This window comes from Notechis scutatus, chromosome 6 (genome assembly GCF_049901735.1).
Source record: "Notechis scutatus isolate UNSWTSFEM ecotype Mainland chromosome 6, rNotScu1.2, whole genome shotgun sequence".
Classification (NCBI taxonomy): domain Eukaryota; kingdom Metazoa; phylum Chordata; class Lepidosauria; order Squamata; family Elapidae; genus Notechis; species Notechis scutatus.
Window position 1 is genome coordinate 41,646,772 of NC_142014.1, and position 26,094 is coordinate 41,672,865.

Consider the following 26,094-nt stretch of genomic DNA (forward strand, 5'->3'; position numbering starts at 1 on the left):
TGGCCTAGCTGTCATTGCTAGTTTTTGAAATGTTATAATCAGGAAAGTAGATTATTGCTTATTAAAAGAGGTTTTTGCAAAAATGTATACTATGGAAATCTTTATCTGGTTCTATGGTGTCTCATGTTGGCCTTTGCATAGTTTTTAAAAACAGGTGAACAATACGTGCACTTGTTAACTCATTACATCGGTAATGACAAAGCTAGCATATACTGATTGTTATGAACAAATAAAAACTATTTAATAAAGCTTGACCACCTTGCTAGAAAAGCAGGCTCGTAATCCTGCACTTTTGATTGGCCCATGGATAGCGAGCTGTGATTGGTCCTTAACGGAGCAACCTGATTGACTATTAGCTGAACGTCGCTCATTGGGTGTAATTCAAATGTCTTAACGCAAGTCATTGGTTAACGGGTCAGCAGCCAACTCTATAAAAGAGCTGCTGCTGCCCAGGGTTTTTGCTCTGTTCCTGATCGTTAATAAAGAGTTGAAGTTCACTGTTCACTGCCTCGTCTCCGTTCCTGGCGCCCATGCTCAGAACTTAACACTGATAATTAGAAAAACTACAGAATATAAAAAAAGGAATGACAAAAATATTAAACGATTAAATGATTTTCATGTGATTTTGCAGTTGTGGCTAGGAGGGGCTTTGCACAGCTTTGTGCACCATACTAGATCAGGATACTCTGCTCATAGTCACCCATACCCTAGTCATCTCTAGATTGAAATACTATAATGCATTGCATATGGAACTGCCCAACTAATGCAAATGCAGTGGTGCAGGCAAGTTACATTGCTCCCAAAACAACGCATCAGACTTCTATTCCATGAGCTGCGCTGGCTGCCAGCTTGCTTCTGGATTTAATTCAAGGTGCTGATTTTAATTATTGTTGTAATCTCATAACTAGTGAAAATTATGTAGCTAAAAGAAACTGGTGGCATATCTTATCATTAATTGCTGGTGTATACCTTAACATGCATATTGGCAATTTGGGCTACTTCTGCAAAAATATCATGTATTAAGTATCCTAAGGCTTTATCCTGAAAGGACTACACTACACGAATTTTACACAGATGAACTACTGACCTGTTTTCTCGTTGGATACCCAACTTATTCTGAATTAATTTAATGTGACTAGATCCTTTTTTCCTAATAGAGCTAGCACAGCCATAATATCTAATTTCTTCCTTTCTCTATTTTCTCATCTATGTATAATTAAATATGCAATGGTAATAATATTCAACAATCAATTTAAGGTATTTATTTCCTTTTCATATATTTTATAGACACAACAAACATCTATTATTCTCTGTTGTTCATAAGTCATATAGAAATAAAACTACTTACTTCATCAAAGTGTCTATCTGTTCCTAGGGCCAATAAATTGTTGTATTCCCTCTCGAGAATCTGCCGTGCCTATGGTTAAACAAATCACCCAGCAAAATAATGTAAAAAATACTTCAAATCCTATGGAAATTGAATGGTTTTTAAATAGTTAATTTAGGTACCTGGGTATTCTGGTTTGGAATCTGCAACAATAAGGCTAAACTGCTATAATCAAAGTTATCATCTAAAGCTATGAGTGACCCATGCACACCACTTTCTAGCACATTGTTTGCATAATCTCGTAATCCAATTGCTTGTATCCAGCGTATAACTCTGTCATTGCTCCACACCAACACATCTGTAAAAAAGACAAAGGTGAATTTTGCTAATAACCAAAATTTTAAAAAGTAAGAATAAAAGAACTGAGCTAAATCTAACTTAGCTATTCAAAATTATATTGTAGTTTCATAATATTGTTAGGCCTGTTCCAAAACGTAAAGCAATTTTTCCATAACATGGATACACGAATTTTCTAGAGATAAATTCATATGATGTAGCAAGAAACATTTATGTTTATATCCTCTAATAATGTAATTGAAAAATACTTTAGTACAAATTTAATTATGAAGTTGGATGCCATTTTTAAAGTTTTCCCTTTCATAGTGTCACATATATGAAGGGTCACGAGGATGAGCTTACATTAATAAAGCACATAGACACCAAAAGCCTATCCAATGTTAATGTATCTCTAGATTAACAATGTTAGCTGTTTAATGTAATGCCATCTATTAGTAGTTTTCCATTGCAGATTGATATCTATTAATCTAATAGATGGATACTACTTGCAAATATAAACCTATTACTACTTATTGCTTTAGTTACCATATTGAGATGATGGTGTGCATTTATCTGCACTTCAATGTACTTTTATGAGACTGTTTAGAATATTTTATAGGATGAGCATTGAAAAAACCTATTTTATGTTAGTAAAGCATACCTTTTATTTCATGCTGACTTGTTTCCCTTCTCCTTTCTAATTCTTTTCTATCATAATTCAGTTTCTTTAAACACATAATTCCATATTGCAGACTTGTTCTGTTACGAAAAAAAAGTAAATAACATAAGGCAATTGGAAAGTCTTACCATTATTGAAAATTCTTATTCAGCTTCATAAATACTGGAACTATTTTGGAGCAAATAATTTAGAATGAAAGAAGAATGCAGAAATCATAGCATTAATATGTAGACTATTAGGGTGCTCAATTATGTTTCTATTCTATCATACGTATAAACATGTATAATTCATTTAGGAGTTGTTCAGACCTCTATGAGGAAGATTATGCATGTCCATTATTAAAAATGTTATAACTTACCGATGAAAGCTATCCACCATTTTTAAATGTACACGGAGATCTTTTTTTGTCAGATGATCTAACATCCTTGCATCTACCAAACATTCCATGAAGTAACTTCGGTACTGTGGTAATCCTAGACTGGGAAGCCATTCATTACCAATCCATTCATGGTTCATATCACCATAAGCTAGGGTCTATGGGGAAAAAATAGGAAAACTTAATGGTTATCTTATTACTACAGCAAACTGTCATGCCCCCGTCGGAGTCTGAATATGCAGGGGAAGATGAACTGGAACAAGAGCTGACAGAGCTTGAGAGGCCAGCTCCATTGGCCTTTGAGGAAACTGAGGAAGGGCAGAGTCCCGTTTAGGCAAGGCTTTTCTGAATTAGTAAGGCCTGCAGACGGAGAGAGCTCAGGAGAAGAGCAAGGACTACCCCCTCCTGATCTGAGAGCAAGGAGGGAAGAGAGACAGCGAGATCAACGCAGATTGAGCCGACTAGGAGTATGCCCCGCCCCCTTTGACAAGGCACACCTAGAGACTGAGATGTAAGGAAGTGCTGGTGGGAGGGACATTTGTCGAGAACAAGTGTTGAATCTGTAAAGCCTCGTGTGCACTTGCCAAAGCCTGGAGATTGCTGTGCTCTGTCTTGTGGGGCTTGTCAGTTTGCCTGCTTCACTGAACTTCTGGCTCTGGTTAGTTTGGCTAACCTTGCTACTGGACTACTCACAGCCAGAGGCTTCTGAAGATGTGTATGAGAGCTTTGCTCCAGGACTTGTAACAAATGTGAGAACATTTGAGGGCACAGTTGGAGCAATAAAAGGGAGTTAGACCTGTTCTCTGGGTGTGCTGTTTACGTGCCACGCCCCGGGTCATCACACCAAACACTACATGCACACATACACGCACGCACAGGTGCTTCAGTTCTTGGATGAGAAATGTTTTCAAAGAAAAAAAAACCTAAATTTGAAATGTCTGTGAAGATTCTTAAGCAATTCCTGAAAGACTCTAAGCAACTTACAATTTAAAAACAAGAATAGCAAAGGAAGAATCTGCCATACCTTACCTGACTTCATAGCTAATCTACCACAAAGTTCAAGAGAACAAATTTTAGAGTTCTCAGCCTAGACATCAGGTTAAAGAAGTGCATTATAGGTGAACCAACTCTAATTACATGACACTCCTACTCCAATATGTCACCAGGTAGCAACATCTAAACAATTTTGGCAGATCTGAGAAAGGAAGTGGGGTTGGTCCTAGAAAATACTTGGATGAGGAGCTGACTAGGAGTTGCAAAATAATAAGCATTTTGGAATAAGCAAAGGTAACCTACTTCTACAATACCACAAAGAATTTGATGCCATGCAATAAAGGGAATGGAAGGAAACAAACAGGAAACTTATCCACAAAAAGTGATTCTGGATATGGAAAGAAAAAGACAATTCACATCATCTATTTAGGGACGTGTATTTTTGCCAAAATGAAGCTGTTAATGCAAACAGTGTGAAGGTAAGATTTATTAGTTGTATTCATTTAGAGTATAATGCTAAAAGCAAACTTAAAAGAAGTGCATTTTTGTGGTGGTTGGTTTATTTCAGTTATGAAATTATTTGTGAAATCACTAGCATAATTAGCACAATCATTACTTAGTGTAATTATGTTGCAAGGTATTGTTAAAGCACTTATGCAAAGAACTGCATAATGAAAAACCAAAGTATTGATTTTCAGGTAAAAATGTGTTTTCACCAGGGTAAACATTTTGTGCTAGTTTTGGGATCATAGAACACAATTCAATAACTTGTACCTCAATCCAATCCAATTATCTTTGTAGGTACTGAAATATTTCCATATTAATTTTATCAAGCTGCAACAGAATACTGATTGACCCTCTAGCTGGTGTAATATGTAAGCTTTCCCACTTCCAAATTATAGACATACAGAATTACACTTCCTATTAGTAGACAACCATTCAGAAAACAAAGGAAATGAATTTTGCAGTAGAGCTGTGCCAATCAATAAGCTAATTTATCATCTTCAGCCCCCAAACGTCTCTGCTAAATACTAGATTAATATGAAAAGCACCAAACTGGTGAACTCCTAACTGCACTCTACAGTTTAAGGAATGTGCTCTGATCTATACAAGGGCTGATCACTCTTATTTCCAGAAAATGAATTACTGTTTGTCATGTTGAAAAAAAAATCAGAAGAAAGGGATCTTACCTGAGCCCAGCTGCCTTCCTCACTGTCCTTCTGCAAGTTGAACAGAGCCATTAGCAATGTCAGTTAAGAACAAAAAACATAGAATATTTAGAAACCAATAAATAAGATATAAATAGAGCAATACAATATATCTTCATAATCCCATATTCTTTTCCAGGTTGTCATAAAATTTGGTCAGGAGGAGAGGAAAAGAGACAGTAAATAAGCCTCTTGCCAGCCCAGATTTTCAGTAAGCCCCAGGCAGAAGAATTACTAGTTGGTGAGTCAGCTGATTGGGCACCAACTGATTAAAGTTTCTGCACCATGCATTTTTCTCTGGGAGATACTGGTCAAGAGCTTTGACTAGCCAAGAATGGAGAGCAGTGATACCATGGCTTTTGAATTGTGTGCAAGCTTTTGTAAAGCTTGAACAGGAAAGATAACCTCAATACATATGCATTGTGGACAATCCCATGGCAATCATCCAACTATCTGTCAGCTGGGCCAGCGATCTACTGACTGCTGTCCCCAAGATATCCTGGCCAGACCTCTTCCCTAGTTGACAAAGGAATGGATTTGGGAAGTACAACGTCAGAACAACTTGTTATGATAGCTTCCTAACCCTGGAGCTTTCTAAACAAGGTGGGATTTACACATTAAAAAATATGCACTAAACAACTGAGGATTGAGTATATTTCTTAATTTTAATGTATTTGTATTTATTTTGATACAAATTATTTAATTAGTTTATAATTGTTTACAACACATTTCAGACATTTCCATAAAATAGCCTACACATACGAAGCTTATTGTGTAAAACAAAGAAGATTGTTTTGTAAAATTATTACATTTAGTACTCCTAAAAATTTCCTATGATGATACTACAATAACAATAGGCAATATTAGAACTAACCGTTTTGGTTGGAGCTGCAAGATTTTCCATTTCTTCATGGGTTACCCAAACGTTGCCTGAGGGCTATTGTCCATACCCACAGGGTCAGGCAAAATCCATATTAGGTAAGCAGTGTTAAAGAAGAAAGGCAGCAACACTGTAAGTTAACAGCATACATCATCAAAATGAGCACAACCACATCCTTGTCTCAGGTGAGGTGCAGCTAGAAAGCAATGTTAAATAGCTGCTTTCCCCCAGCAAAAAATCCCTTGGTTGAATTATTCGGATATGGAAGGGAGCATCTACATTCTATTAAATGTGAACAAATAATCCCTATGTCAGGATTCCAGCGATACCCTACAGACGTCTATTATTGTTTTTATAAGTATCATTAATTTAAAACAGCTTTCTTTATCTGATTTTCTCCAGATATATCGGAACTGTAATATCTGTAATTTCTATTCAGCATAGCCAGCATAACAAAATGATAGCTTTTGCAATCTGAACAAATCTGGATCACATCAGATTGGAGAATACTGTTTTTATATGTATAGTCCTGCATATGGGAAAATCATCTGGGAAGTTGATCCAAGAGATACTGTATTTTCAATTGTTGCTACACATGACCAGAAGTATAATGGAAGAAATGATGATTTAAGAAAATAACATATTAATCCCAATTGGGTATCATATTTTTTAATGAATAAATGTATTTGAAGTGATATTAGCCATAATTTAGGAATATAAAAACCTTGGTGAACTATCTGAAGGATTATAGTTCAATCAGTAATTCTATATCCTAGACAAAGTACAAAGAAACCTTATTTAAAGATTAAAAAATAATAAATAAATAAGGAACAACTGACCTGAACTCCTAACCTGGTCTATCAAGCTGGCCTATTTGGCTTCTGCATTTTAAAGTGACCCCTTACTAATTCCCAAATGTCCCATATGATTTTCAGTTTGACAGTTGTAATCCAGAAAAAGTATATAGTGATCAATAGGTCTGGGAGCTTTCCAATGAAGGAATCGAGGAGCTCTAGGAAGTTGAGCTGTGATGGGTTTCCATGTATCAGAAAAGCACACAGCAGCCATCTTACTCCCTGAGCAAAATGCAGATAGCTCCCTGCTTCAGGGGTGCATTCTTGGCATGGGAGGAAAAGACTGCCTTCTGCTAACACCAAAGAAAAATGGATAACATCAAGATGACTTTTTTCATATAGGCCGAATTTTAGTCCATTTTCCCCACACTAATGTTATCCAGTTTATCATCTGAATCTAACTTCTGGACTAGAAAGGTTTTACCCTTCTACAAGAGAAATCAGGACATACTGAGAAAGAATATATTTATCAATGCCTAACTTCTAGAATGACAAAATGGCTTTTTTCTTCAGAATTCACTGAATTTACCTGTCACTGGAGAACATAAATAGGAATAAGCTATTATGCTCTTCATTACTTGGTTGCCCAGAAGGACCTGCTAGGATATGTACTGACTTTTTGACAGATCCAGCAAACTCCTTTTTTATGCTTGATGACTCACTGTTCTAGAAGTTGGAGGGGCTGATGGGCTTGTGAGGGACACCATCTCCTGGATTGCCAGACGGAGCTTCAGACGATGCAGAGGATTGCTGATTCCAATTTCTCTCTGGATTTCAGTATCTGACAGTGCAGACATGATGGCACCACTTTTCACATTTGCACGGCAAGCTGCAACATACCATGCAGGCATTCCTAGCCATAGCTGTTACGGATGGAGAATCAGCAGTTAAGAATAAGAATTAACAATAGGATTATTTTTGTTACCAGAACTGAATTAAATTGGGAGTTTGCATTGAATACACATACTAATGATTGGGTAAGCAAATTTAGATTTAGATATGACATTAGATTTCTTATAAAGTTTTTCTTTCAAAAAAACATTAAATCACCAATTTCCCTCCAAATATAGGAATATAATAGTGTCATCCCATAATCAGCTTTGGTTACATTGTAACATCTCCTTTATTAGAAAAACTATTTTTCCTAAAACAAACAATAATCTAAATACAATGATCTAAAAACAAAATAATCCTGACAGGAATGATGAATGGATGTGAACTAATAAAAAGAAGATACAATTTTTAAAAACATGCCTTTCGCGTTGAAATTTAATGTGCTTTAGTTAATAATTATTCTGATTAAATGACAAAATTATAATTATCTGGGAATCTAGTAATTGGTCACTGAAGCAAAATTCAAAACCAGGTTTATTACTAGAGTTAATATTAAAGTAACTTTCAAACATAACAACACTCAACACTCATGACCACAAATGCTTTCTTGTATTAATTTACTTCTAAATTGGAGATTTTAAATTTATTTTATAGTGGCATAATTTTAAAAAATGAAGAACCTGCTTCTGGATTCTATGTAAGGTGTATTTCTTTTTAACAAATGCTATAGCATTTACAAATGCTCTTTATTTCACATTCATCACATGATGGACATTATATCTTATTTGAATTATTTTGAAGTTCTCACTTCCTCAAAAATATTTTTTTCTCTTCTCTCTGTTTATAAAAATATAACTTACATTTCAACTTCCATAGTATGAGTGGACTTTTGCTTTATCATTCCTATGGATTTTGGTTAAAATATCCTGATCTTTTTTTAAACAGGGCAATTTTTCAGTTAAAGTTCTAGTATGATATGTCTTATGAAATATCTTTTTTTAAAAAAAGGGAAAGCATTTTGTCATTCTATGTAAGAATGAACTGCTTATAGACATTATTTCAAGAGGGAAATGAGAATTAACGGTTGTAACAGGGTCTTTATTTCTGTTTTCAACCTAAATTATAAACTGCTGATGAAGAAGGTAAAATCAGGTATACCAATATTTTTAGAAGGTTTTCCTAAAACTTACCTCTAGCCAGGCAACTACTGTTGGCCCATCCCACTGTGCAAAGGGTAAGCCCTTCCTCCGAGCTTCCTCCAGAAGTTCATGCCTAAAAGTGCATTAGAGATAGTTAAAGCAGGAGCTAAGACCTAACAACACCACAAATGGAATTCAGTATGGATGAAATAAAATTGTAATGCATCATATCACTGATAATACATATTAAAGTTTTTCACCTGTTTGCTATATTCTTTGAACTTTAGAAAGCATCCCTCTTTTTTGTTCCCCACTTTGCAAGAGTATGTACCTTCCTTGGAGAAATCATTTTCTTGTTTTCACAGATGCATTTAGTCTTGGCCCATTAAAAATAATCATCCAATTTTCCTAACTTCATCTTCCAACTTTTACAAACAGGTTTATGAAAGTCATTATTCTATTTTGTTAGAAGCCATACCTGAGCACCCCAACATATTTATGCTCTAATCATAAAGTAGAAAACAATCAGAACTTAATGCAAAAAAAATGCCCAGTTGTTTAAAACAAGATTTTCACAGCTTGTTCAATGTGTGTTAGCTGTAGTTTTCCACATCATCTGTCTGCAATTGATTTTTATTTTAAAAGACTGCAGATACTTTTCTAAAGCAAAAGTTTCCTATAACTTAACAAAAGTATGATTTGTCAAATAGTTTGTAATTTGACAAGGCTATAAATGCACAAGTGTATGTTCTACACACTGGAGATGTGTACCTGTGGCCCTCCAAATATTGGTGGACTTTAACTCCAATCAGTTTGCCCTGTGATGAAAGAACTAGGTCTTGTAGATGGGCAACATCTCAGGGCCTTTAGTTGATCATCCCTGCTATAAATCTTCCTACTTCTGAAATGGTTTCTGCAGAGATGAAAAGTGATCATATCATCTAGGTGGCAAATATTAAATTATGACTTTTGGAGAAGAAATGGTAAACTGAACACCATAGCATAATGCTGAGCCAGTGAGTAGACCAGTTTTTTGTAATTTCTCTCCAGTTAAGGAGATGACTTGAGATCATCCACAAGTGCTTCAGATGGTTGCTCCTCATGAGGAGACTGCAAGGCAATGGTCTCTGATGGGCTTAGAGCTATGGCAGATGAGGGAATAGCTATCTTGCTCAAACCATGAATGGTAACTATAAAAGGACACTGTGTTTGCATATTTTCTTATTACTTTCAGAAATTGTTGTTAATTGCTTTTCAGTTACTGAGAATCTTTACTGAGTCTGAAAAGACCAGATGAAGTTACTTCAATTCTTACTGAAATAAGTTTTAAATACAAGTTTTAAGGACCCTCTTCTTAATAAAGAGCAAAAGGGTGATTAAAATTTTTGTTCTGACAAGATACAAATGGGCTAATAGCCTAGATGCATTTGAATAAGATTTTGGAATTATTTACAAGAAGCATTATTGTGAAAATTGATTTTGTTATGAATTCTTAAAAAGATGATAGGATGGGACTTTGAAGGTTGGATACTACTAGAAGGAGCTAAATATTACAATTAAAGGAGAAGAACACTTACAATTCATTTGACTTATTAATACAGAATGGAGGAACATGTTTTAGTTTTGATATACTGAAGGATATTTTTAAACAATGGACTCAGAAGTTAATTTTGAGAGTGTTTGTCTCTACAGATAGACTGTCTCTAAAAGATGTTATGGAAGAAAACAACTTTTACTAGAGTTTGTAATTTGAGACTGAGACTGATCTGAAAGTTTAAGATTTAAAAATGACAGGCTACAAAAGTGATATGGAAAAAGGTGGTACACGAGCTACAAAAGATGTTTTGTATTTTTTAATATTTAAAAGGGATATATGAGTAACAAACTAGGGTAACAAATCTCGATAATTTTCCTATATTGAATTTATAAGAGAGGGTTGTTAAAGCTTTCAAGAATTTTATGAGATGGGACAAATAATGAAAAGAAATCAAGTTCTGGGACATATAAAGGGACTAAAATCAAGATTGTTAAAAGTACAAGGAAGGAATATAAAGATAGCTTATTTGATCAAGGTTAAAATATGCTGCTCTCTCTGGATATGGACTTTTGCTTATTAAAATTGAAATGACAAAATTATATTTTTGTATTTTAATAGAAGGTGATTAAAAGGTTGTTAAAACTGTTATTACTTGTGATCACGGGGGTCTTTTCTTTATACATTTCTTTTCTTTTTGTTTAATATTCAGGTAATCCTTGACTTATGACCATAACTGAGCCCAACATTTCTGTTGCTAAGCACAATAGTTACTAAGTGAGTTTTGCCCTATTTTACAATCTTTCTTGCCAATGTTGTTAAGTGAATTACTGCAATTGTTAAGTTAGTAACATGGTTGTTAAGTGACTCTGGCTTCTCCATTGACTTTGCTTATCAGAAGATCACAAAAAGTGATCACATGAACCAGAGACCTTGCAAGTGTCATAAACACATGCCAGTAGCCAAGTGTCCAAACTGTGATCACATGACAATGGGAATGTTGCAATGGTCATAAGTGTGAAAAATGGTCATAAGTCACTCTTTTCAGTGCCACTACAACTTCAAATGGTCATTAAATGAATGGTTGTAAGTTTACAATTACCTGTACTTATTTTCCTTTCTATTATATTTTCTAAATCATCTATTTTTCTTTTTATTCTTTTAGTTTGTATTAGTTTTTATCATTGTGATTGTAATTCTTTAATTAAATTACCATTAAAAAAGATATTCTGCTACAATTGTCTGCTAACTTTCTTTGCAACTATAAATAGCTTACATCCAGAGGTAAATAATGTTTTGATTCAAGAGCAATAAGAGTTTTCTTTTCTGGGGGAGAGGGATACAGGTCTCAAACTGTGCGACCTGTTCAATGATGTAGGTAGTGTTAGGGGGATTGTTTTTAACTATGCAGTGCCAGGGCTTATACAGAACTTTTCATATATTTCTCAGACTAGCCGGAAACCTTCCATTTTCAAAAAACATAGTGAGATTATTCCCACTTATTGCAACTGTAAGACACATTCTGATATTCAGTCTAATATAACAGTCTTCCTGTTCAGACCTTTCACAGCAGTTTTCTGGGAGATTAAGGTAGTTTCAGAAAGGAGAAAAATGCGTGCACCTCTGGCTTTTATTTGACACTGTTAAACACTAAGTAGCACAGCACAGAATTAACTCAGTCTTCTAATAATGATTCTCAAAAGTATCTAACCATATTTGCAAATTGAAATATATGATTATATTTGAAGGCAGGAAAAGCTTGGAAAAATCTTCCACCATTCCCTTAAGAGATAAATGCTGAAAAGTTAATTCATCACTTATGGCTATTATTTAGGTGTTACTTCAGTATTTCTGAGTGATATAAAATCAATTCCAAAAAATTAAAACCAAGAACTATGCATTTTCAATTATATTAAAGTATCTGGACCTTCTACAATATACTTTCTTGACTGTTCCCTCTATCGTATTTTATTTATTTATTTTTATTTATTTATTTAATTTGTCAATCGCTTACAAGATAATAGGTATAAGAATAAACATGAGTATGAATACAGGAAATAGGTATGAATAAATGTAAATAAATAAAGGTACGAACAACAGGACAGGGTCAGTAGGCACTATTGTGCACTTATGCATGCCCCTTATGTATCAGTCACATTTTTTAAAAAAATACAGTAATATTCCAAATTATAACAGCATAGGAGCGCTATTATAACTGTCCCAAAGAAGATCAAAATCTAAATGCATAGTCTGTAGCTTCCTTGCCATGCAGAGCAGATGTCACTGGGGACACTCAATAGGTATAACTGTAGTTGAGAAATTGCATTTATAGTATTCTGAGCCTCCAATTTTACATGGCCTCTGCCACTCATAAAGCTGCTGTGACATGCAGCAGATCCATTATACTTTATATATATATGACATATATGTTTATAACTATCAGCAGCATCCCAACCAAGGCTGAGAATAATTTGTGTACTAATGCAGTAGGTGAATAAGGCTAACACACACAATTGAATCAGAATAGCATGTTGGAGAGAGGGATAATGAACAAAAATAACTAGGCTTGAGACAACATATGGAACAATTTTGTCTTATTAGGATTTTGCTACAAGCTTCAAATGTCTCAATTATGGTTAGCTTTGCTTAGTAAACAAACAATAGATACAAACTCAAGGTTAATCGCACCAAACTTGATTGCAGGAAATACGACTTCAGCAACAGAGTGGTCATTGTCTGGAATACTTTACCTGACTCTGTGGTTTCTTCCCCAAACCCCAAAACTTTAACCTTAGACTGTCTACTATTGACCTCACCCCTTTCCTAAGAGGTCTGTAGGGGGCATGCATAAGCGCACCAACGTGCCTACCGTCCCTGTCCTATTGTTTCTTTTAATTTTTCTTATATGTATCCATTTCATGTATTCATAACTATGTTTTTACTTATACCTATTATCTTGTAAGCAATTGACAAACCAAATAAATAAATAAAAGTATATATTGTGAGATATTTTCTGTTGTTCAATAATGTAAGTTATTGGACATATACATGTATGGTTAAGGCATCAGTCTAGAAACCCAGAAATGGACTTAGGCAGAAAATCAACTGGGTAACTTTTGGGCCAGTCACTTTCCCTTAGCCATAGGAAGGAGGCAATGGCAAATCAATTGTGAACATTTTTTTTAGCAAACAAACTGTAGGGAGTTATTGAGAGTAGTTTCTGATAATCAGAGAGGATTGAATTAAAGGGAAAAAATGTATTTGTGCCCTATGCCAGAATTTCTCAACCTAATTCTCTTCATCTTCTACAGTTCTCGATTACATTGGGGCATGTTGCTTTAAAGTGGTCTTTTGGACAACATAAAATGGTAAGTATTTTAAATTTTTCCTAGAATTAAAATAGGATACATCTTATTGCACTGTGTAACTAATACTTCATAATTAATCTTAGCCATTAAGTAGTATAGTATACCCAAAAATATTTGAAAATTATAAGGCTGATTAATAATAAGGAGAGTCCATTTTATTTGCAAATCCAGATGTTTAAAAATTGTAAATATTAATTTGTTTTCTATGGAATGACAAGCATATTTTCTTGTGATGTCAGATGAGAGTGGATGGCATTATTTTAACTTCAGATCTAGATATGAAACATAACCTAACTACAGAGTTTATGATTATTTTTCTTCTAAATATTATAGGAATGTAGCTTAACTTAGTGCACAAAACTTTAATTCATTGAGCTTAATTTATACAATAATATTCATATTTATTTTAGAAAAAAGGTTCTAATCTAGAATGCCAATGATGAAAGGTAGAATCCTACAAGAATATTCCACACTTTGTTAAACTAGATCAGCTTTCCTAACTTGGCATTTGTTAGATATACTGAAATATAACTTTCATCCTCCTCAGTCAGCATGGCCAACAACCATAGTCTAAAATTCTTGGAGAATATCAGATTGGAGAAAGCTGATCTAGATGAAAACTGAATTTCAATGTAGAACATAGGAAAAAAAGTCATCTACACATAAATTTATTTACTAATAAAAGATAGGAATGAAATCAGTTAGTAAAAATATTAGAATAATGATCAATCTTATGTGCATTATTGTGTAATTTTATTTTTTTAAATACTTTTTGATTCACATGGTGCAATATAGCAAGCGAAATCTATCACGTCTGCATTTTTTTAAAAAAAAAACACATACTTGGTAGCGCAAATTTATGATAGGATCAAAAAAGTGAAAATTTTAAATGATTGTTTAAATATAATGACAGAAAAATTAATATAGTCTATAGTAACAAAATATAATATACTTTGAATAAAAGCTCAGCTTGCTAAAATAATACTGTTGTTACCTTGTTTTAATACACAATGAACATTATCACTTTCTTAAACATCAATATTATGTAAATGCAGTTTAGAAGGCAAAGTAATCAGTATTGAACATCTGTAAGTAATAATGCTACTAATATACCACCATTATGATGAATTGATCAAACTACTTAATGCATAAGCTCATCTTATTGTAAACATGATGAAAACAATTATAGACACTGGAAACTTAAGGTACATTTAAAACTATAATTTAGGTAGACCATGACTTCTGACTGTAACGGAGTGTTACAATTGTAAGTTGTAGCAGTCATAACTCGGATGATCAACATGATTAATCTGATGTTACAAACATTTTTACAGTGTTCATTAAGTGAACATAAGCAATCATAAAGTGAAAACTTGATTGACAAGTGAATCCATTGTTCACTATGAGGTGGTTTTGCCAAAAACTGAAAAAAAACCCAGTTTTCGGCAAAAACATCATAAATTGTAGTCTTGTGACTGTGGGATGCTGCAAATAGCCATAAATGTGGATTGTCAAGTGCCCAAAATGTGGTCATGTGACTGTGGTGAGGCAGCTGTTGGAACTGCACTATTGGTCATAGGTAGCTCTTGTGGGTCTGTTGTAACTTCAAACCATCATTAAGTGACTGGTTTAGTTTACTTTATTGTCACTGCACCTTGTACAATGAAATTAAATGCCATCTTCAGTGTACATTATAACTATAAAAATAAAACACAAACACACATCCTTCACATTAAGTAAGTAGTAGGGCAAGAACTACTATATACAATATATCTATATGTATGGTATTCAGCTTTGTTTGGGTATTTTCCCACATCATTATAGTTGTGCTTTTAAAGTTGTAGCAACGTTTCGGCAGAATCTCATCTGCCATCATCAGGCTTCTGTATTGTGTTCGTCTGTGAGTCAGACTTTCACAGCCATTTCAGTTTTAAATTTGGGGCTAGCCTACTGCTGTGCCAGAATGGTTTTTTCTTCATCCTGATTGGTTGGGAGTCTTGGTCTGTGTTTATTGATCTTGGAGTTTGCTGTGTTCTGCTTGATTGGTGTTTCTAATATCTTCTGTCTGTTTTGTGGCTTTTTTTGCCTTGATTGGTTGGCAACATTGTGTTCCTGTATTGGAGGCTTTTAGTGCGGCTTGGCTCTGAGTAAATGGATGGCTATCATTTATTAGGAAGCTAGGTTCCATCTGGGTGCCTGGTTGGGGTGTGTTTGAGCTGGAGGTATCAGGGGGGATCTGTTTGTGCCCAGGTGTTTGCCTGGCTTGTGGTGTGGATATTTTTTTGTTTGTGAGTGCAGGCTTCCAAATAATTGACAGTCTGGTGGAATCATCTCTTCTATTCATGCCTTCAGGTCTTTTTTCAATCTCTATGGCTTCTCTGATAATTCTGTGGCTGGGGTTTTCTATAGTGGCTAGGGTTTTGGTGTCATTGAAGTCAATGCTATGACCTGTTGCTTTCATGTGTTGGACTAGTGAGGAAGTGTGTTCCAGCTTTTTTACTGCATTTTTGTGTTCATCTCGGCAGGTACTTATTCTTCTATTGGTCCGTCCAATGTATGTGGCAGGGCATGATGCACAGGGGACTTCATATATGCCTCAGTTTTCCAGGTCAATTTTATCTTTGGGGTTTCTTAGGATGGCTGCTATTTTTCTGTCTGTTTTGAAGGCAGTCTTGATGTGATGCCTGTGTAGTATCTTACTGATTTTGTCTGTAGTACCTCTTATGTTCATCTTCTAGGTCTCCATTATGTCTCAGTGTGTTTTTGTGGATCAAGCTGGTGATTTTGCTTTTGTGGAAGCCGTTAGCTGTCAGTACTTTAGTCAGGGTGCATAGTTCAGTCTTTATATGTGTCTTGTCTGCCAGGCGTTTGGTTCTGGCGATTAGTGTTTTGGCCACGGAGTTTATCTGTGCTGGGTGGTGGTGGGATTGGGCGTTGAGGTAGTGGTTGGTGTGTGTTTTCTTCTGGTATATAGTGTGTCCTAGTGTGCCATCTGTTTTTTTGTAGATTAGTACATCTAGGAATGGTAGTTGTTTGTTTGTTTCCGTTTCCATGGTGAACTTGATTTTGGGGTGTGTGCTGTTTAGGTGTGTTAGGAAATTGTTTAGGTTTTCTTTTCCATGGGGCCAAATCACAAATGTGTCATTGATGTATCTTAACCATAGTCTGGGTTTGTGGGTGGCATTAGCTAGGGCTCTGGATTTGAATTCTTCCATGAACAGGTTTGCAATGACGGGTGACAGTGGTGATCCCATAGGGGCTCCTTCAATTTGCTTGTATCTTTGTCCTTTGTATATGAAATATGTGTTGGTTAAGCAGTGTTCTGCTAGCTCCATGAGGTGTTTAGCTGGTTGGTATTTATTTTTGATGATTTAAAGAGTTTCTTTTATCGGGACCTGAGTGAATAGTGAAACCACATCGAAACTTACAAGCACATCATCTTGTTCCACGTGTAGCTCTTTGATCATTTCCAAGAAGTGGTATGAGTTTTGTACATGTGAAGCTGCTGTTTCAGCATGGGGCTGTAGCTGCTTTGCTAAGTGTTTAGCTAGGTTTTGTAGTGGTGCTCCTCTGGAGCTGACTATGGGTCTGAGAGGTATGCCTTCCTTGTGTATTTTTGGGAGGCCGTATAGTTTGGAGCATCTGGAAGATTCTTCTCTTGGGATGATCATCTGTTGGATCTCTTTACTCATGTGGCTGGTTATAATTTTCTTCTTGGTTATTTTTTCCAGATATGTGGTTGGGCCCGTGTTTATGGGTTTGTATGTGGAGTCTTGGAGTAGGTCTGTCAATTTTGTTTTGTAGTCTTTTCTATCCATTACTACTGTGACATTACCTTTACCTGCTGGAAGTATGATTATGCTGCTGTCGTTATTTAGGGCTTGCAGGGCTTTTAGTTCCTCTTTGTGCAAGTTGCTTTTGGGTGGTTTGCTTGTGCATAGGGTGTTAGTAATTTGGTGTCTTATTCTATCAGCTTCATCTGTATTTAATTTAGTTAGGCTGGATTCTACTGCACATATGATGGATTCTGTGGGGATTTTTTTGGGTGCTATAGCATAATTGAATCCTTTGGTTAGGACATCCCAACTAGGCACCCAGATGAAACCTAGCTTCCTAATAAATGATAGCCATCCATTTACTCGGAGCCAAGCCACACTAAAAGCCTCCAATACAGGAACACAATGTTGCCAGCCAATCAAGACAAAAAAAGCCACAAAACAGACAGAAGATATTAGAAACACCAATCAAGCAGAACACAGCAAACTCCAAGACCAATAAACACAGACTAAGACTCCCAACCAATCAGGATGAAGAAAAAATCATTCTGGCACAGCAGTAGGCTAGCCCCAAATTTAAAACTGAAACGGCTGTGAAAGTCTGACTCACAGACGAACACAATACAGAAGCCTGATGATGGCAGATGAGATTCTGCCGAAACGTTGCTACAACTTTAAAAGCACAACTATAATGACGTGGGAAAATACCCGAACAAAGCTGAATACCATACATATAAATACCCGCGAAAACTTAAGAAAACAAATATATCTATCTATCTATCTATCTATCTATCTATCTATCTATCTATCTATCTATCTATCTATCTATCTATCTATTTGTCTGCGTCTCTGTATGTGTACATACTTTACTTGAAAAAATTTAGAATAAGATTCTGACTTTCAGCAAGAAGACTTCATGTAAATCTCCAAAACCGATCCTATTTACATTATATTAATTCTTACAAGTAGTTTTGTTTTCCTTTTAGATTTTCTGATTGTTTATAAGATTAAAAAAATGCAATCCTATACATACTGGCTAGGAATGAGGGCTTTTTATTTCAGTGAGTCTTTCACCTAGGTAAGTAAACTAGTTTTACATTCTACTGTTTTAGCCAAAATCTCAAGAGTAATAAAACATATTTGCAAATTAACTGAATTGCTAAGAGACGAAATCAAGAGTGAAAGAAATCAAAATAGTATTGTTCTATATAACGTTCATATAGAACAAGTACATGAATCAAATGACTGAGTGCAATCTAAGTTATAATATTTAGAACATTTTGATAATTTATTTAAAACCTTTTAGAGTTTCATTCAGTTCATTTAAAAACAAACTGGTATATCCATAAACTAAATGCATACTTTCAAAGGGTATCAAATGTTGCCAATTTAAAATATTGTAGTATTTAATTGTAGTTCAATTCTCAGATCATCAATAAAAAATAGTAAGATAAATAAATAAAAAATAAAAAAAATAAAGGAGGAAATTTAAACATGGTGCTGAAAATGAACATGATCAGCAACCATTCTGGTTTAACTTACCCTGATGTGCTTTTCATGAGATGGAGAGAGATGGATGGAAAAGAAAAGCACATAAATATTAATGAATATATGTCAATTTATAAAATAAATCATATGATAGCGTAAGAAAATTAAAAAGCAGCATAGCAAATAGAATTAAAATGATTAAAACTCATCTTTCTCTCCTGAAACAGAATGCAAGCAGTAATTATTTAAAAACAATATATCTCCTTTATAAACAGATACAAATCATCCCAATTAATTCTGAATTGAAGACACTGAATGTAGAAAAGAGAAAAATAGTTACAACAGACAAAGCCTCAGGTTACAATTAAGCATTTGACTTTCCAACAGTTAAGATTTGCAACAGTTCCTGAACTATATCTTAAATATTCATGTTCAACTTGTCATTGATAAAATTTTTTGCTTGTACTGTACTTTTCTCCAAACATAAGAATATTTATTGTTTTTCTTATATATTTATTGCTGTACAGTGAGAAGCAAATCTCACTGTAGAGGGAGGGAGGAAGTAGTATTTTGGCAAAATAATAGATATTCCTGGACTTTCTGAAACATCTAACAAATTTCCTAGCAGAAATTTTATGAACCAGCTATCACTGGCACGTTATTCAACTCCAACTGAGATTTGCAATCACTGCTGGGGATCACTTGTGCACTGCACTAGTCCAAAATCAGCTGCAGACTGGTGATTCTGATAAAAGTAGTCCATGCCCTGTTAGTAAATACCATGTGACTCCTAGGAAAACAAAGGAGAGATGCAAAACAGACCAGTCTGCTCAGATGTTTGTGTGTCAGTGGGTCTGTATCTCTGTGTTTGTGTTAAGGGGGGGGGACACAGTTATTCTGTTGTGCAAGACAGGAAGAAAGTAGGGCGAATTCTTGAATTATTGCAGTTGCTTATTTTTTTTCTTTTACAAATAAGATGCTGTTGGAACAATACCCACATGCTTCTTTACCATCAAGTTTATCACAAATTGCAGCACAAATATATTCACTTTTATTAACTCAATATTCAAGCTGCATTGTCTTTTTACCTTATTATCTTTTAGCTCATCAGAGTGATATACTCACTTACAGTGTCACCAATTTGTTTTAATAGCCAGTAAAATTGAGCAGAACCTCAGTAGGACAAATTTGATTTGTCCTAATTACACTTACTACAATTTAATTACAAATGGTTATTTTTCAATATTTTCTTTTTTGTTATAGTCAAAGTAAAATAGTTTAACTTACTGTCTCATGTTTTCTTTTCCCTATCAAATGGGTCAGGGTTCTTGATCAATGTTTGACAGTTATCTCTGTGAATATATGTATCCATGCTATGATTCACAGGGATACTGCACCAATCAATTATATCCATAGCAGACTAAAGCACTTAGGACATAAAATATTAATACTTGTGGCTGACAAAAAGAGAAAACAAGCTTTTTATTTATTTTTATTTGTAAATAGTTGGATGCACATTTATTGCTTGCTTGCTTACTGCCAAAATCATATAGCTAAAAAAATGGGGGTGGGCGTTATACTGAAGGAAAGCTGTTTTTTCTTTTTTCTTTACAAGTTCCTAGAGGTTGACTGGAGTGACAGCATTGATTGACTGATTGTTTTCAGTATTACAAGACAAGTATCTGTGAAGATGATCAACAGCTCAACTTCAAACTGCTGTGAAGGGAATGGGAAGCAGAAAAATAAAAAGGTCATGTAAAAGTGCCCTTTGGCTTGAGACCACTATAAAAAAATCCTTTTCTACAGTTAGGGTCCTAATTTCTCTTGAACCCCTTGAAGTCCCCTCAACCACTTTGGCTTGAATACTTTTTTATTTCCCTTTTTAAAAAACCAGCTATGTAAATCTAAGCCATATGATTAATGTTTCATCCTCTTTGGTTCTCAGTGAATGGACTTTTTCCAAACGAACGTAGGAGACAACAAGAAAAGGTCCCGCATGTAAGCACAGATTTTATGGAATGTCATTGTTTAGAAATATGTTTTTTGGTCTATGCCAACGTTTCAAATGATAAACAAACTTCCAAACAGGTGGTTGGACAAGAACTGCTCCAATGCTATTTTCACACTTTTTAGCAGTTCCTAAGCATTACCATACTTAAAGAAGACTCTGACCTGAACACATCTTAATTGGTGGGAGATTAGACAAGATGAATATACCAAATGTTTCAAATGGCAGTGGGGCTCAAAATAGTCAAGATGGCGGTATGCCACCATGATTGAAGCCCTGCCTGCTTCTACATTCCTGTAAAGTCAGTATCGAGAGTGGGGCTTCCCCCGTACAATCTTGCCTACCACACTGGCCTTCTGACTCTCCCACCTGCAGATGCACCCAGCACAGATGTATACAATGCTCTACTAAGTGAGTTGTGTGTTCAGAATTAGAACAGTATTAACCATAATGATTCTAATGATCATTATACAATTAGGACACAAATAATATTTCACATTCTAATCAACTTTAACAAACACTGATTGTTAAAAATAATTAAAGAAATAGTAAAAGTGTAATTATTCTTCTGGGTTGAACAAAAATAAACTCTACCGGCACTGCAAATGGATTATTGCAGCAATAAGAATGAGGGAGAATTTAGAATGCTCATTATTATACATGCAATTGCTTAAGTTTGCTTTTAATTACTAAGCTTATTAAAAGCCATATTTTATTTATGACAACAGTAAAATTGTTATTTTAGCTAAAGATGAATAGGGCAACCCTGTGTAATTAAAACTTAACTAAAATTTAAAAGGTACTCTGACACAATAATAGATGATCCAATTTACTGAAACTATTGAAAAGGCCTTTGCACACAAACTTCTTGTGGCTCTGATTCCCGAGCCTGTGCTGTTAGAGGAAGAGGACTTGGAAGATGAGGAGGAGGAACTGGGAATGCCTTCCTCCCCAGGACCTTCCTCTCTGGCAATGCCTTCCTCCCTGATAATGCCTCAGGTTTCATCAGACAACCGAGAGGAACAGCCTGAGATTAATCAGGAGGAAGGCATATCGGAGCAGCCCCTGACAGGGAGTCAAGAGGAAGAATGTTGGCTTGATCCTAGGCAGCGTCATAGGGAGAAACGTGAGCAGCAACGTAGGAGGCATGGGAGGGTCAGAGAGTGAGCTGAGTCATTGAGCCACACCCCACAGGGGATAAAAGTGGGTGTGTTGTTGGCTAGAACTTTGTACGGGACAAAGTTTAATCTTACTTCAGGTTTTTCATTGTGAATGATTCTTGTGGTCTGCCTTGTAATTCTCTGTGAGTAGCTTTTTACTTGTTATCAATTCGGACTTGGCAGGCAGAGCATGTTGGAATGCCAAGGACATTATCAGTTCCAAAGAATTAACTCTGTGGAGTCTGAGTCAGCTTGCCTGCCTGTGTTTGTGTGAGTTTGTACTCTTTCATCTTTTGAGAAAGAAGAAAGGTGAGACAGAACATTTTTGTCCCATACCTGACTTAAACCATCTTTTACCTAAGATGGACTGGCAGCAGCAGTTTCAACAACAGCTGCAAGATGAAAATCAAACTCTACAACAGCAAGTGGCTCAATTAACAGCCCAACTTGCTTGGCTGCAGGCTCATGCAGCTCCTCCTCCCCGTCCACGTCGGAAATGCCCGGTGGCTGTGCCGGATAAGTTTTCTGGGCAGACTGAGATGTTCCCGGCTTTCATGGGACAGTGCCAGTTATTTATGGCTATGAGGCCAGAGGATTTCCCAGATGACCAGGCTTGGGTGGGGTTTGTGATAAGCCTCCTTTCTGGCTCGGCCGCCAGATGGGCCACACCTTTGTTGCTCAAGAACAGCCCATTATTAACTGATTACCAGGGTTTTTGGCAACACATGTGACACATGTATGAAGACCCCATACGAGTGCAGACGGCAGCCAGGCGTCTTAAGGATCTTCGACAAGGGAAGCGCCCCCTGCAAGAATTTATTTCTGAATTTTGGCTTTTATGCCTGGACTCCAACTGGAATGATGCAGCGTTAATGGATGCCTTCCAGGATGGCCTGTCAGATGAGCTGCAGGATGAGTTAGTTCGAGTGGAACCGGCCCCGACCCTCGACACTCTGGTGGTGCAATGCTTGTGCATTGACGCACGTCTCCAATGGCAAAAGAACCATCGCACCGTTCAGGAGCAGCCATCCGCATCTGTGCTGCAGCGCCCTGTGCTAACAGCGCCCCGGGTCACTCAACATGTCGTGGACATGGCCGAGGAACCAATGGAGTTAGGAGCGGTCAGACTTTGCCTGACGGCTCAGGAGCGAACACGGAGATGCCAAGGGGGTGTGTGCTTGTATTATGGGGGGGGGGGGCAGGACATTTCGCTATTTCTTGTCCTCTAAAGCGAAGTGGGGCACTCAAGCCTGTGCCTGAATCTCGGCGTGATCAGTCGGGAAACAAGGCAGGCCCGACCTGGGGGAAAACCCTAGGCCGGGCACGTATCAAACACCCACCTGAATTAGCGGAGGTTGACTCTGGGCCCCCTCGACCTCTGATTTTGGACACTCAGGTTTTCTTGGCTAACCAGTTGAAAGGGATTCCAGCGAATGCGCTAGTGGACTCGGGGGCCACGACTAACTTTATGGACCAGGCCTTTGCAGCCTATTTTGATGTCCCCTTGGTTCTGGTAGAACCTCTGATGAGGGTTGAGACTATTGATGGGCGGGAACTTATTGCAGGACCCATTAAATTCGCCACCCAGCCTTTGCGCCTAGTCATTGGAGAACATGAGGAGGCGATCCGCTTTTATGTCACCACAGACCTCCATTTCCCATTAGTCCTCAGCATGGCTTGGCTTAGGATTCATGATCCTCAGGTGGCATGGTTGTGGAACGCCATTTCTTTTCTGAGTCTGCAGTGCGTGGACCACTTCCGCCACACCTGTGCTGGCCAGGACATCACTGCCTCTGCCGTCTCCATACCTCCTGAATTGATGGACTTCACGGATGTGTTCAGTGAGAAGGAGGCGGACCGGTTACCCCCGCATTGGCCCTATGATTGCCCAGTGGACCTTCTGCCCAATGTACCACTGCCAAAGGGTTGTCCATGTCCGAGCCCGAGCTGGCCGCACTACGGGACTTTTTGGACAAAAACGTGGCCCGAGGGTTCATCCAGCCTTCGTCATCCCCTCTCTCAGCCCCAGTCCCCTTTGTCAAGAAGAAGACGGGAGACTTACGCTTGTGCTGTGATTACCGCCGGCTAAACGCCATCACGGTGCGGAATAGCTACCCCCTTGCCGCTCATTCCGGAATTGTTGGAGAGGTTGCGGGAGGCCACTATCTTCACCAAGCTCGATCTTCAAGGGGCCTACAACCTGGTGCGGATGCGAGAGGGGGACGAATGGAAGATGGCATTTGGCACCTGATACGGCCATTTTGAGTACACTGTGATGCCGTTTGGGTTGACCAAAGCCCCCGCAGTCTTCCAGCACCTGATGAATGACGTGTTTCAGGATATGTTAGATCGGTTCGTGGTGGTGGACCTGGATGATATTCTGATCTATTCCAGGTCCAGGGACAGCCACCTTCAACACATTGGTCTGGTCTTGCAATGCCTTCGGGAGCACCAACTTTATGCAAAGCTGGAGAAATGTTTCTTCTTCCAGACTTCCATTGAGTTCCTTGGGCACATCATTTCTCCCAAAGGCATTGCCATGGACCCGCGTAAGGTGGAGGCCTTATGTAGTTGGGAACCCCCTCGTGGTGTGAAGGATGTTCAATGCCTATTGGGGTTTGCTAACTATTACCGGACCTTCATCCCGGGTTTTGCCAAGCTGACAGGTCCAATAACTCAGCTCCTTCGAAAGAAAGTCCCATTCCAGTGGGCCCCCCCCGCAGCAACAGGCTTTTGAGGCCCTCAAGAATGCCTTCATCGCAGAACCCGTCCTGAGGCACCCTGATCCGCATTGTCCTTTTGTGGTGGAGATGGATGCGTCCAATGTGGCTATTGGGGCGGTGCTGTTGCAAGCCCTGGTGGATAGCGCCACTCTTTTTCCCTGCGCTTATTATTCCTGGAAACTCACTCCTTCCGAATGCAATTACACCATCTGGGAAAAAGAGTTGCTGGCTATCAAGGCTGCGTTTGAGGCTTGGCGACATCATCTTGAGGGGGCCCGACACAAGGTGGAGGTCCGGACAGACCATCGGAATTTAGAACATTTGTCAACGGCAAGAAAGTTGAACCAGCGGCAGATCCGGTGGTCGTTGTTTTTGCCTGCTTCAACTTTTCTGTGACCTATATCCTCAGTGGTCACAATCAGAGGGCAGATGCCCTGTCCCGCAAACCTGAGTATCTTTGCCCCGAGGACCCCCTTCCTCCGTGGACGGTGCTGCCAGCAGAATCCTTGGCCTCAGTCCAGGAACTGGTGGACTTGCGGACTCAGGTGCGAGAGGCGCAGAGCCTAGAATCTAGATGCTTGGTTGCAGCAGCAGATAGGGGAGATTGGACCCAAATCCCCATGGACTTTGGAGGAGGGCTTACTCAAGCATCAGAGCCGGTTGTATGTACCCACGGGGCCGCTTCGAGCCCTTATTATGACTCAGTGTCACGACAAACCTGCAGCTGGCCATTTTGGGTTTTTTAAGACCCTCCAACTTGTAACGCGGACTTTTTGGTGGCCTCGAGTACGGCATGATGTCCACGCCTATGTCATGTCCTGTGTACCGTGCAGGCAAGCAAAAGCCATGACGGGTACGCCTCCTGGTCTCCTCCAACCTCTGCCGACTCCAGAAAGACCATGGGGAGCGATTTCCAAGGACTTCTTGACATTTACCATCATCCTCGGGATTTACGACTGTGCTTGTGGTGGTCGACATGTTGACAAAAATGTGTCATAAATTCCGTGTCATAAATTGCCATCGGCCCGTACAACTGCCCGTTTGTTCTTGCAGCATGTTTTTCATCTCCATGGTCTGCCAGACAGGGCAGTTTCTGACTGCGGTGTACAATTTACAGCCCAATTTTGGAAAAGCCTGATGACCGCATTACAGGTGCAGGTGTGTTTGTCATCGGCGCACCATCCAGAGACTGATGGGGGGACGGAGAAGATCATTGGCATTCTTGAGCAATATTTGTGTTGTTTTGTAAACCAACGGCAGAACAACTGGGCTGATTATCTCCCTCTGGCAGAGTTTGCATTCAACAACTCCCAGCACACCTCCACCCAAATGACACCATTTTAATGTAATGTGGGGTACCATCCACGGTTCTTTCCATTGACATTATTAGATTCCCCTGTTACCGAGACTC

The 26,094-nt window shown here is 37.7% G+C and overlaps 2 protein-coding genes across 2 annotated transcripts in view; one reads left to right on the forward strand and one right to left on the reverse strand.

Moving 5' to 3' along the window:
* Nucleotides 1–26,094, forward strand: part of ACSS3 (acyl-CoA synthetase short chain family member 3) — a 138,439-nt gene that overhangs the window by 68,805 nt on the left and 43,540 nt on the right. The window lies entirely within an intron of this gene.
* The window catches only part of PPFIA2 (PPFI scaffold protein A2), a 209,810-nt gene that overhangs the window by 4,204 nt on the left and 179,512 nt on the right, over nt 1–26,094 (reverse strand). The window contains exons 23-30 of the mRNA XM_087968038.1: nt 8,678–8,759; nt 7,316–7,516; nt 5,794–5,856; nt 4,902–4,931; nt 2,701–2,876; nt 2,325–2,422; nt 1,510–1,685; nt 1,349–1,417 (exon numbers count right to left, since the gene is read on the reverse strand). Of these exons, the coding sequence (XP_087824164.1) occupies nt 1,349–1,417; nt 1,510–1,685; nt 2,325–2,422; nt 2,701–2,876; nt 4,902–4,931; nt 5,794–5,856; nt 7,316–7,516; nt 8,678–8,759 (895 nt within the window). The remainder of the gene's footprint in view (nt 1–1,348; nt 1,418–1,509; nt 1,686–2,324; nt 2,423–2,700; nt 2,877–4,901; nt 4,932–5,793; nt 5,857–7,315; nt 7,517–8,677; nt 8,760–26,094) is intronic.